At 38.2% G+C, this 14,001-nt stretch overlaps 2 protein-coding genes across 2 annotated transcripts in view; one reads left to right on the top strand and one right to left on the bottom strand.

Annotated features, from left to right (window-relative positions):
• The window catches only part of timeout (circadian regulator timeout), a 100,279-nt gene that overhangs the window by 28,164 nt on the left and 58,114 nt on the right, over positions 1-14,001 (top strand). The window lies entirely within an intron of this gene.
• On the bottom strand, positions 7,061-12,465 carry LOC105148833 (uncharacterized). Its single transcript, XM_011060777.2, has one exon. It carries the CDS (start codon positions 11,704-11,706, stop codon positions 8,956-8,958), a length of 2,751 nt encoding a protein of 916 aa, XP_011059079.2. The 5' UTR covers positions 11,707-12,465; the 3' UTR covers positions 7,061-8,955.

The raw sequence follows: 14,001 nt of genomic DNA, 5'->3' as shown, positions 1-14,001 counted from the left end.
ATTAATTTTCAGCATGTTCCACTTTTTTCTTTTGTACGGTTACGCGAGAAATCGTTTGCTGACGAAAATTAGTATCCTTCACCAGCTTTTCACCCCTTCATCTTCCAATAATTTTTATTTTATTTTGCTGTTCTGCAAATGGCGCGGCAGAATAATTAATAATCAGCTTCAATCGTATGGCAGGACGTCAATTAAATTTGCGCTAAAAGTGATTTCTGAAACGTGTGACCAATTTTAAGTTTTTAATTTTTTTGCGGAACATTTGTCATTTTCATTTAGCAACTGTTACCAAAAATAAACGTAACTAATTCCATTTAATAGAAAGTATTTAATAGAAAGGGATACAAAACGGGACGCGAGAATATTAAACTTGAAAAAAATATCTGAGGAACATTTATTTGCCTAATGAGTAAACTTATATATAATATAATATTTCTTTAATTGAATTACGTATGATTATATAGAGTTAATTAAGAGCTAATACATCGATTATCTTTTTAAACATTTTTTGACATAAACGCATTTTCTGCGATTTCAAATTTTCTTTCTTCATACACATTCCAGTCCGAAATACAGGGTTATAGCCGCAGTAAAACCATTCACATAATCATTAAATTTGGAAATATACTTTGAATGTACGAGAATAGTCATTTCAAGAATTCCGTGATTAAGGCAATAATCACAAGTTCTCTGCAAATGTTATAAGCCCTAAATGGAAATTCGGTGTGATTATAATTTTATTTAGATTCTTTTTTCTTTCTGCAAAATACTATATATTTTTTTACAAAACGATAAATATATACCTTTATATTCCGTGAATTACATTTCCACTCTTTCATGAAAAGAATTAAATTTTGCGAGTGTTTTTTTTATATATTAATTGATAAAGTTTTATACATTTCTATTACGTTCGGTATAATATAACCATTAAAGCATTGATAAAAATGCAAATTAAAATGTGCCTTAATATGAAATTTTACGTACAATTTCGCATGCATATAACGTATTCTTCAAATGCAAACGCGAATTCAATAGAATGTATATATAATTTCATAGTTGATTTTGGTTCATGTATGCAAGTACGTATGTCATGTGCATCATTCCGGGATTTGGCACAATCTTTATTTGTGTGCTACTCTTCGGTGCTCGATATTAAAAAAAAAAGTCGATTCGCTTGGTTTTATCACTTGATGTATCGTTGGGCAGGTCAGGTCGTAAATATTCCTGAAGATTCCGACCTCGGACTTTCGTAATCCTGAAATATATGAGGGAATAAATCGATTGACCGTGCGTATTTTTCGTGGCTCGCCGCAATTTAACAGACGGCAGTTGCATTTGCTGCAGAAAAAAAAAAACGCCGGATCAAATCTCAGCTTGAAGGCGTGAAATTATCCTGATAGTGCCGGCAACGTTTATTTATACCGGAAATTTTTCTTGCTTTTCGTATTTAAATCTGAACACAATACATGGCACGCGAATATTTGTTTTATTATCACGTGCAATCACTAATATTTAGAAATTATCTATTTTTAAACAGAAATTTTTAATGTATGTGTTTTATTTCTTGCGAGTGTGTGTGACGTTGATATCTATTTAGACCAGACAATAGTGATTATCTTTTTCTGAATTTCAAGCGTTATTTACCTTAGTATTACATGCGCGCATCTATTAATATTCCAAAACAGCGGTATCTAATCCGTAGCAATAATTTACACCATGTTTTAAAAATGCAATAAAAAATACGAATGTACCGAGTGTACATATTACAACAAAGGTCAAAAGCATAAAGTGTATATCGACCACTCTGTCCGATAAAACCATGTACGTGACAGTAAATCTGTGGTTAGCGGGATCACCGTTGTAAACGTGGTCGCCATTTGAATTACTGGCATGTGTAGAATTGTTGAAATGGTCGTTACGACGTACTCTCTTTTACAGTAATGGTAATCCATTAATAGAGTGCGGGAAATCGTGCTATTTGTTCAGATATAATGAATGTTCTTGCAGAAAAATGTGGATTATTTTATTTTAACTGAGCGTTTAACGGGATATATATATATATATATATATATCTATCTATTTCGTTTTGTTAATATTTAAAGAGTTTTAATATGATTATTGTATTGCACGGTGATATATTATAATATTGTTAACACTAACAATATTAACTGCGATTGAAATAAATGAAAGGTAACAGAAAAGTTTCCTAAGATAAATATTTTAACAGTACTATTAGTATGAAGCTACGTGCATTAATCACAAAGCTTTAAACCTTTTAAAAATTAGTAGAGCGTTATTTATACAGCTATAGTTCTCGGACGTGCTAGTTAAAAGGACTGCGGAGAACGAGCGAAACGGAAGGATATAGAAGAGGCATTTCCACAACGATCAATTTCAATTATTCCAGCAGTCGAGCAACCTTAGCAATCACACCATCACGTGTGAATGTGTGCGAAACTGCGAACGTCTACGCGTGCTTATATGATATTCTCGCTTTCGAGGCCGTCATTGTAATTCGAATTTTTACGTCAGGGATGGCTAGGTTATTTCCACGTAAATAATGGAGTCAATTAGAGCAGCTAATTATTTTTCAGAGTCCCGCCGCTTCCCGCCGCTTAAACTCGTCAATCATTCTCAAAAAGTATGGTAGAAAATAACGGTTGTTGGCGCGAGCGAGCTTTTGAAACATTGCATATTCAGGAAGGAAGAATTTACATTTATCTGCCACACGCAAACCCGCAAATATATACAAAAATAAATATGCGTACAAAAAGTTATTTACTATTACATTCATTTAATTAGGCTCTCTTGCAGAGCGCTTTAATGCAAAAGTCTGATACGTGAAATCATATCAGAAGTCCGATTTCTTTTTGCTCTCTTCTGAATAATTTTGTCGTGATAAAACATGCGATTATTTATAATTTATTTATTAGAATTTCTACAATTTTATTTCACATTAATAAAAGCGTATCGCTATCGTAGGCGGATATTTCCACCTTTAAATTTATTAGCGCGACTTTAATCGCGTATTTCTTTTTGTAGGCAGCTCTCTAGAGAGAACAAAAGTTATTTCAATAATTCCCTAAGGTATACCATTGGTTCGCAACCAGGCTTGCAAATTTTTGTAATATTTTATAAAGTACTAACGGAACCATAAAAAAAACTTTACGTCTGTGAAACTAGTAAAACTGGCGTGAAGTTCCCAGTGTATCGTGGCAGAAATTTCTTATACCGGCCCGGCAGAAAAATCCGTTGCTCTTTTCTTCTCCGATTGTCTCATTCGTACTTTATTTGAAACACACGTAACCATAAGTTCCTAGAAATACTCGGAATTGTTCCGTAAAATAAAACTCCGTTTGTTAAAAATTTTTCTAATCCACTTTAAATTCTTTTTTTGTATGGTTCTCTTTTTTAATTTATTTGATATAGAAGTTGTATAATTATTTGCAGTATAACGCGTTTTCTTTTCAAGTGAAAATAAAAATTATTTATCTATACATAAATTAGACGCTTAGAAATTGCTTATATAAATTAGATACATACACAGTAAATTGAAAATTGCATTTTTTAAATTAAATAACTTGAAATACTTTTGTTTACTTGGATAGTCAATGTTAGCTGGTATTAAATCGTCGCTAAAATTTCATGGCGGACATGATGGAGGTAAATAAAAAGACTGCAAAGCTTGCGAAGCGTGCGATCGGAAAGAGCGCAACGAGTAGGGCGGCGGTTTGCGGCCATCGTAGACACGATGAAGAGGATCTCTGCTTCTCCTACCATGAAGACCTAGTTTACCTTGGCGTCGCCGGTGCTCTCTCCTTTGTACAGAAAGTCATAGCGGCTCTCGATCAATGCTACTGTGTTCGGAGAGTTACGTTTCTCTTACTATCTAGCTGAAATAGCAAACATCCAACGCTTCTGTGTCGGCTGTAGAGATTAGTTCAGTTAATTCTATCTCTAATAACGTGTAATTGGCTCGAGTTAAGTACTTTTTATTATAATATCTATGTACAGAATGTTTCGTGACTTATTGTCATCGAGATGAAGAAAATGTTAAAGACTGAGATTTACAAATTTAACAAAAATGATTGATGCTTATTATAAAATATATAAAAATATATTTTGTTAATAATACGAATGGTACGAAAAAATATATATTTTAACTAGGCTATTTTGAGGCTTTTCTCATTGTTGCATAAAAAGTTGATTTATAACTTTCTAAAGTTAATTTGATTTTAATTATATATATATATTTTTTTTTTATGTGTATCAGTGAAATATCGATTCGCTCAATATACAGAACTAGTTGTATGGATATTTGGGAGATGCTGCATAGAAACACTACGATATAGCAATATTGCGCGCATAAATTTAGAAAATATGAATTTAGATAGTTTTGTTGACTTTATGAATAATAAATTCGGTATGACGTTAGAACGGTAAGTAGGTTGATTGAATTCGCCGTTTGCCAAACAATTCCATAAGTGAATTTGTAGGCCAATTTGCGTAGCAGAATGTCTCTTATTTGTGTGACGCACTGGCACCATAGCGACTAAAACTACCTACATTTAGTCAAGAGTATTTGTGTGCAAAGTGCATAGCGCCATATTATTATATGAATTATTTTGTATATATGATAAATGAGTACTCATTTACAAGAATATTAATCAGAAAGAAATTTGCGTTAATTAATTAAAGCAATCTTCATTTTTAACAGCTTAAGAAAGTAATTGAAGTAATGCGAATTTTTGCAAAAGTATATCAAAAGACACATGATTTAAAATAATGTCTAAATAATTAAGATTTTTATTTGCCTGCGAAATGGTTCACTCTTATTACGTATTTCACGCCATGTAATATGATTTCTCTTGTAAAATATGAATAGCAGCCTTTTCAGGCATCTATTTTTCGTTCTGTAATGATTGGCGTATATCGTAGTGTAACAACTCAACTTGCAATCTCCCACTGGGAAAAGAGTAATTGTGTTGGGATCGATGTGCAATTGAGTTCGAAATTGCAATACGCTTTTTATTGCATATGTCAATACAAATTGATACAAATATAATTGTCTCTAATCAAGTTTAAAATTTTAAATCTAAAATATTATAAAGGGATAATGTCCGTTCTAACAACTTTCTATGCACATTAAATGATACATCTTAATCATATCATTGATTTTTCTTATAGATTTTTATCTATTTTTTTCTTATCTATTTTTTCTACCTTATTGTATTTATACATTTTTCTCGCTTACTGTTTAATCGTTTAACTTTTTTAATAAGAAACAGTAGTAGTGTTACAGTAGTTCACGCTGTTAGCATTCTCTATTTATACGCGACATATTGAAAATTCCTCGTCGCTTTTTATTTTTGATATTTTCCTGGTGGACCATTCGTCATGCTGTTTGAGTGCAATAACACACGCTATACAATATTCGCGTGAAGAGAGTAATTGCGCTGGGATCGGTATGCAGATGAGTTCCAAACTGGATTCTGTTTTTCATCGATGAAGTCAATATTACGAAATAGTACAGGCGTCTTGGTAAACCGATGGTTGTACAAGGTAGAGTAGGGGTAACGAACTTCTGCAAGATGTTACTGAATTCGCCACTTCCGTAGCCCGTAGGGTGAACCGAGAGCCGCTATACGGTGATTAAATTTCCTAGTTGCACTCCTTACAACGAGTTATTTTGTAGGAAATTTAAACTGCAGTGCAAGGGTGCCCGTCTTCCAGAATCGCTGTATTCAATATGCTTCGTAGATATCGTTTTTCCTTATTGCCGCCCCAACTCATTATTATCGTTGTTCAGAAACTCCCCGGCAGGCATATAGTAAAGCGCCAACGCTTCGAATTATCTATAAAATTACATTTGCGTCATTTCGAGATCCTGTAATTTAACAACGGAGCTTTAGTGTCTTCAGATAATCTTGTAATCTTGTAGAGTCCATTAATATTTTGAAGTAACTATCGCACTTAGCTATACTCATTTCCTTTTCTACAAGGAATTATTAATTATCAAAATAAATTTACTTATATTTAATTAATTAATAATTCTGTTCAATGCATTTGAATTATAACCTTGTGGAATATACAGCAAGAGTATTTTTGTGGTTATTGCTAGAGTTAATGAGATTATAATTAATGTGGTAAATATTTGTCTTTCTCCGCGTGGCCTTAATTAATGTGTGGCAAATTATGGGGACGTAGATATGAATCTGATTATAATTGAAATCTTGCAAGAACAAAAATAAATATGTAATTCATGTAGACGAGTTATTTATTTATCTCGACAGAAAAAAAGTAAATATTTTTCATGTGGAATATTTGTTTATTTAATTAATAATTGAGATTGAGTTTTGTTGAAGCAAAAAGGAAATTTACAAACAGTATTTTTTATAAGAGAAAAAAAAATAAACTTACTAAATTTTTTTTTAAATTTACTTTGATGTATTGAATAGTTAATAATTTTAATTGTTTTTATAACAATTACTTTAATGGTAACGATACAGTTTAATTAAAAAATGTCAGGCACAGTAATAATATCTCTGACATTAAAATTTAGAGAAGCATTTTTGACAGTATTAACAATTTCAGGCACGTTATAATAATATGTATAGATGCACCTATATATAACAATATTAATTTACTTACCTATTCAATATGTTGATATTTTCTTCCTAATATAAATTTCTTTGACGTCCATTTTTTTATTATTAAATTCTGACGAGAGCTATTTAAGTTATATATAATCAAACTAACATGAAAATACGAGTCTAACATACTCAAATGTGTGTACTATAAAATTGTTTATTTTATTTAGAATAAAAAAGAAATCATATATTATGTATATTTTTTAATATTCGTGTACATGTTAATAATTTTATAAAGTAAAACGTATATTTTTTTAAAAATAATTTTTTAATAACATTTACGTATATATATATGAATATTCTATTACTATTTGTTATGAAATATATGTATATTCAGAACGTTTACACAAGAAATAAAGGAGACAATAATATGACGCAGGTAAAGAGAAAAAAAGATCGATGAACATGGATCTTTGTACATTGGTTTATTATTATAGCGGTACTTTGACACTGGTTATTTTAAGAAAGATAATATTTAGCCTCTTCGCTATTTTTGTCTATTTGCTTTCTCACACACACACACACACACACACACACACTCTCTCTCTCTCTCTCTCTCTCTCTCTCTCTCTCTCTCTCTCTCTCTCTCTCTCTCTCTCTCTCTCTCTTTCTGTCTCGCAAGCATCTTTTCTTTCATTTTTGTATTTGTTGAGAAGTCTTGACATCTCATCAAGCTTAGTGAAATTAAGTACGGAAGCAATATTTCTGTACATCCCGTTTTGCTGCATTCGAGAACGATTTCTCGAATTAATCTCCCTTCTCTCTTTTTCTCTTACGCTCGATTCTCTCGATCTCTCATACACGCACATGCCATTTGATAAAAATTCTTCCGTCTAACACTCTCTCTGGCTTTCCGTCTGGTTTTATCATTCAAGCATACTATTTGCCACCGCGAATTTTTCATCTCCTACATTCTGCATTTCGGCGTTGCCCTACCTGCTTTTCTACCACGTCCATGTTTTTCTATCTTTTGCTAGCCTTATACTCTCTTCCTACTTTTATTACACTCGCACTTCATTTCAGTCACAATATAGTCTTCTCAGGAATTGAGCGTACCGCAAAGAGTGAAACTCTTGAGACGCGGCGTGTAACCATTATTATTGTCACTATGTCCATTTTATCGGTCTGATTCCAAGTCAATCAGCTTAATTGTTAAATCCGCTCGCTTGTGGTTATTGCCACTCGATTATGACGCGTTACAATGATTGCATTATGTGCGATACCGAAATCAGAAGAACATCAAACCCAATCTCAAAGGGTTTTGACGGATTTAGAGTTCTCTCACGCGAATAACTCCGTATATAATTTTTTGTTCGTACTTTTCCTTCTACAATTCGTGTTTATTACGAAGGAGATTGAGGTTTTGCGCGATGCTGATCCACCGCGATGTATGTCGAAATAGTTTCGAATTTTTTTACAGTCTTTTCCCCCGAGTTTTTCGTTCGTAGTACGCGTCCAGTATTTCCCGACGGACGACATGTACAGCACCAGATGTGTTTGTATATGTCAGAATTTATATGAAATAACGCGGTGATTCTCGCTCGTGCTTTTAACGTCTTGGTTACAGTACTTCACGTCTACATCTCCGCCGTTGATGGAGTTTGAACAGTGTCGTCGAGTATTCTTTCCATCGAGTAGATATTATACCGTTTTATCGACATCTGGATGACTTTACATATTGAGCCACACGCGATTTTCAAAGAACTCGATAAGCCAGATACGTGATTACAGAGATTGATTTTATAAGTAACACTTGTTTATATCTGTATAAACTTTAGATCTGATAGAATTTATATCAATATATGTCCCTAATTATTGTATTGCAGATTTACGATAATCGTGATAATTTCACAACAGTTGTCCGCCTTCCTTTTGTCCTTTTCAGATTGTAGAAGTTTTATGTCACGTTCGAATAATTTCTTATTTTTTCCGATATTGTCCCCTAGTAATCCGCGACGTATTGGCGGTTTCCGAAGCGATACGGATTAGCTCGGAATATCTCGTTCCCAACTTCGACGTTTAGTCGCTCGTCCTCTCCCCATGGCTTCCATAGTCAGGAGGGATTCTCTCCCAACTCTCTATTAATACTTTAGTTATTGTACCTCTCCTTGGTATATCCATTTAGATGTCGATGCAATAATAGGATGCGTGTCGATACTGTAGGTTACTTGAGAATCTTCCTCAAACACACATCGATCAACCGTGGACTAGTCGATTGTTGAGGCAGCATCGATGCTTCTCGGTCACGATTCTCGACGTCCAGTCGCCTGTCTCTCTCAAACAATCGGACGTGTTCCGATTCTGGTCACCAAAGCTCCGCAGTAGGCGTGAGAGTGTGCACTTCGATATTCTCGTGACGATGATACCTGTCCGTCCGATGCACCGTTGCTCTTCGTGAGAGTACGACGGTCAGCGCCGCGACGGCGCCGAGGGCCGCGCCGACTAACACCAACATTCCGGGATGGGCACCGGCAGATAAAGCTTCCGATATTCTAGCACCAGAATCGGTCACTCGACTGTTCAATTCTTCCGCTATCGTTTTCGAATCGCGCTCGTCCAACACTGCGTTTGCCTTCGTCACATTACTCATGCTGTTCGTGTGCTTCTCGATCGTTTTCCTTCCCACGTTCGAAGAGCCCGACGAGAAGATTTCGCCGACGCCTGACGCGGCAACTTTCCTCATCTTATCGTTTTTTCGCGTCCCACCGTCGGCTCGGTTATCGAAAGTTTGCGAACGCGACTCCGCGTCTTCTATTCTCATAATGGATAGCTTGGGGTCGTTTGGTGCTCGAGAGGCTGGGACGACGATGTGCTTGATTAAATTCTGATCCATCGAGATACGATTTGTTTTATTGCTCTTTCGATCCGGTTCTCCGCTCGTCCGCATCGTGATTGACGACGTTACGTTACGGAAGGATGTTGGCGCCTCATAGACTCGCGGTGACGCCGTTTTTTTCGATGACGCCGTTGCGGTGACGGTTTCCGAGATGGAGAGAAAATCTGAGTCAGCTACCATTTTTGATTCGGTTTTCGCGTTTACGGAAGATAGCGTGAGAAGATCCGTGATGTTACCGTCAGAATTCGCATCGTCGATATTGGAAGACACCGTGACGTTTGGCTGATCAGTATTCGACGTATGTTCGAGCGTGAAGACGACAGATAGGGTAACCGAGGTGCTTGCAGCCGCTGTCGCGATGATTCCCGCGGTTGTGGAAACGAAATTTGACGGCGATGGCAGTTCGTGCAAAAATAATCCCGCCAGTTTCCGCGGATTTGAACATCGCGCTGTTTGGTATTGTTGATTCGGTTCGCGGTGTTGTCTGATCCATTCGCCCAACCAGTAGAGATCTTCCGTGCAGTTCCAATTGTTCTTACCGAGTCTAAGAACGCGCAGCTGCGGCAACATGTACGCGACGTCGGATCTGACGGTGCTGATGTTGGTCGCCGAGAGGTTCAGCTCTGTCAGACTTTTGCAGGCAGATAGTGCAGCATCATCCGCCAGTAACTGCCTAGCAAGAACCGGACTACGCGACACATCTAACATTACCAAATGTTCTGGAGTCGGTACCGGAAACGCCATGTCGCTTTGTTCTTCCTGATGTCGTTGAAGCGCCGTTAGTCCTGACATTCGCAGCTTTGTCAGATTACTCGGTCCACTTAGAGTATTAGTTGATAACACTTTGATAGGATTATTGGATAAATCCAGCTCGGCGAGCAAAGGCAGTTGACCGAGCGCGCCCACATCGATTTCACTGATGGCATTATCGTTCAACATTAACGATCGCAGATTGTATAGACCATTGAGATCATCGAATTTCAATGCAGTTATGATGTTTCGCTGCAATTTAAGCATCACCAGGCTGTTCGGTAAACTGTCCGGTACCTTCGAAAGTACATTTCCTGATAGATCGAGTTCTTCCAAAACTTCCAGTCGTCCCAAAGCGTCATTCTCGATATCCACCAAACGGTTATCAGCAATATCCAACATACGCAACAGAGGATAGCTATCCAAGTCACCGCTGCGAATGGTAGTCAGTCTGTTACCAGCGAGTCTAAGTGCTCTGACCGATCTCGTTAAAGCGGCTGGAACTCGCGCTAATCCAGTGCGGGACGCGTCTACCGTCTCCAATCTCCTTCCAGTACCCAATAATAGAGATACGTCTCTCTCTTTTAGCGGATTTTCCGCTAGCCTTAGAATAGATAGTCCCGATAACGGTTGCAGCGTTCCCGAAGCCGCTCTGGCTAATCCATTTCGCGAAACATCGAGTTCCCTCAATCTGTCGAGACTTTCGAACCACCTGGCGCCCAGAACTTGCAGCTGGTTACCGCTGAGATCGAGTTTCTGCAAGGAGTATAGTGGCGTGAGCGCGTTATCCGGCAAGTCCGCCAACCTGTTGTCGGATAGATCGAGAAATTCCAGTCGATCGAGACCGCGAAACGCGCCCTCGTCCACTGTGCTAATCGCGTTTTTACGTAAACTCAGTCGCACGAGTCCGACGAGCGTCCTGAAAGAATCGACACTGATGTCCATTAACGAATTGTCCGATAGATCTAGGCACGCCAACTCGCTTAGATTCGTCGCACGGATCACCAGCACGTCTCTTATCCGTGGCAAGTTGTTGCACGACAAATTTAATGACCTCAAGCGCTCGAGACCGTGCCACGACGCATTCAACGACACCAACGAACAATTTGTCACTGTGAACTCGACCAAATACGGTAGAATCTCCGTTGTACCTGTCGGCTCTTCCGACGACGACGTGTCGTTCGTCTTCGAGGTGTCATTCGCTTTGAGATTATCCGAAGCATCGTTCACTAAGTCGGCGGCTTCCAGTTCATCTAGGAGGATATCAACGTCCGGTCCCTCGGCGCTGTCCACCGACAAACTTCTCACTACCGTGGGTAACTCCGATAGACCGGGTACGCGTTCGCGACACGTCACGTCCAACAAAGTTGACGCGTCGTTTTTCTCGACATCATTCTGATGACACTCGCAGAGATACGGACAGGCGGAACCGCTCGCCATCAAGGCGAGCAGCACCAACGGAAGCCACATCGCTTCCAAGGCGACGTCTTCACATCTCGTCCACTGTCCGTAAGGATCTCGCCGCGCCGTTCGTCCGCTCGTGGACAGAGTGACGAAACGCGCGAAACGACGGTACCAGGGATCGCGGATGCGCGTGCCGCAGCCGCGGGTTCATCTACGGTGTTGAATTGCACGCACGACCGACGTTGGTGGCTATCGATGATGATGGATGTCACTAAAAAACGTTATTATGGCTTATATACGGATACCAATACCGGCGGATACTATCAGTCTCGTCGAACGTGATGTCCATACGAAGGACTGACAAACACTGCGGCGCCCGACTCGTAGCTGCACCCGCCACCCCCACATCGCTCCTCTTCTCTTTTCTCCTCTACCCCGCGTTTCGTCTTCCTACCCTTCCGTCGGCTTCTCTCCCTCTCACTGCGCTCTCACCCTCAACGCCGATCCCCCTCTGTCTCCGAACTCGGTTGTGTGCCGCCACCTACAACCATTCCACCCTTCTGCCGTATCTTCCCCCTATATACCGGTATATAGCGTATACAGCACTAACACCACTACTATAACCACCGCCATCGCCACCACTACCGGCAGCCGTCGCTTTTGCTCTCGAACTCGATAAGGGGCACGAGCGCGCTTGCGTCCTCTGACAGCGTAGTGACGCGTAGAGCCGGTATCCTACGATTTCACCAACTACCCTTGCTACCGGCCGACTAGCTGCTGCGAACTTTCCTCGTCTTCCTTTATACTATTCCATTCTAGTTTAATCTATTATCGCTTTTTAAATTGCAACAATTGTACAGTATAAAGTGTCGCGTATTAGCATCGTTAATGAAGCAAGCTTTGAAAAAGAAACAATTTTTCATTTATTTATTTTATATATTTTTGGAATGATTAAATATTGTTATCGAATGTCATTTTATTATTTTCGTATAGATATATCGTAAAACAGTACGTCAAATTACTACACAAATTAGAGTGGTTGCGTTGTATCTTGCTGCCTGCTTGAATATTTAATGCAACACAATTAGCCAAGTGGCTAGTGCATGTGGTTTACCCTCATCCTTGGAACAACCGCGAAGATCACGTTCCCGGAAATATTATAGATACTCGTTAAGACAATAAGCACGCACTAAGTTACTAATCCAACTAAAACTTCGCCGGCAGTTTCATGAGTTTCAGCTGCCGGTGGGCTTTCTTAGATTCGATTCGCGTGCCGAGGTTACGGAGGTGCAAAGATGCAATTCTCACGGAATAAGGTAAAAGGTCAGATAATATCTCTTCGCACGTATTCCATATACTACGTCCTAAAGCTATGTTATTATTATGTGATATGACATCTGTCCGTTATTTTTTTCCATTTTCATCCTCAAATTATTTTTTCATTATTTTAAAGGATAAAAGTTCAAGCTTTTTTTGCTAATATTATTGCACAGTGTAACATCGTCTTTATATCATAACATATGTAATACGATCGTATTTTTTTTGCTGACAACTTTAATTACTAGTGCATTTTTCGCGAATATTTCTGACGTTCTCTTTAATATTGATACGAACGCAGTGACTTGATTATATATCTGATATCCCTAATGAAAGAGGGCAAATATACATAACATATTCCTATATATTTATATACATCCTCACGTGTGTGATATACATACGTGTATATATATCTATATATACATATATATATGTATTTGATGTGCAACATGCGTGCAAGTATTCAGCGTCTAGTTTGCTGAGAACACGAACGTTTTCGGGTTCTATAAATTCGTATCTCTCTCTGTCTGTAATCCCTGCGGCACTACCGTATTACTTGCTGGACCTAGTCGAGCAATCGAACCGCAATGATCTCAGTATAGCCTCGGCGTTTTCGATATAGTATATCGATTTGCCGATCACTGACACTGTTACCATTACCGCGGGGTTAAATGCTTGAGCCGCCAGACTTAAAGAGAGATTTCCACGGTGTCCGATGAAACGGCGACCGTGACTATCGTGGGATATTGGTGAGAAAGAAGCACAAAAGCTAAAGCGGTTATCTGCTTGACCTCACGAGAACCCGCGGATAAATCATCGATTAAAGGTGATCTTCTGGGACGGAATAATAATCGTCGCCTCATGCCTATCCCTAGAAAAATCTGATGATTCGTTTTATAGATGGATTTAGGATAAACGTGTTCAGTGTACAAAAATACGACATAGGTTTCAATCCGCAGAATTTCGTATCAAAAATATAAATATTGTGTACTGCAAGAAAATAGAATTTACTATATACAGAAAGAATAGACTATACAGTTGCAC

This window comes from Acromyrmex echinatior, chromosome 14, assembly GCF_024713525.1.
Source record: "Acromyrmex echinatior isolate Ae372 chromosome 14, ASM2471352v2, whole genome shotgun sequence".
NCBI classification, from domain to species: domain Eukaryota; kingdom Metazoa; phylum Arthropoda; class Insecta; order Hymenoptera; family Formicidae; genus Acromyrmex; species Acromyrmex echinatior.
Note: the sequence above shows the minus strand (reverse complement) of the source record. Positions and strands in the feature narration are given on the sequence as shown.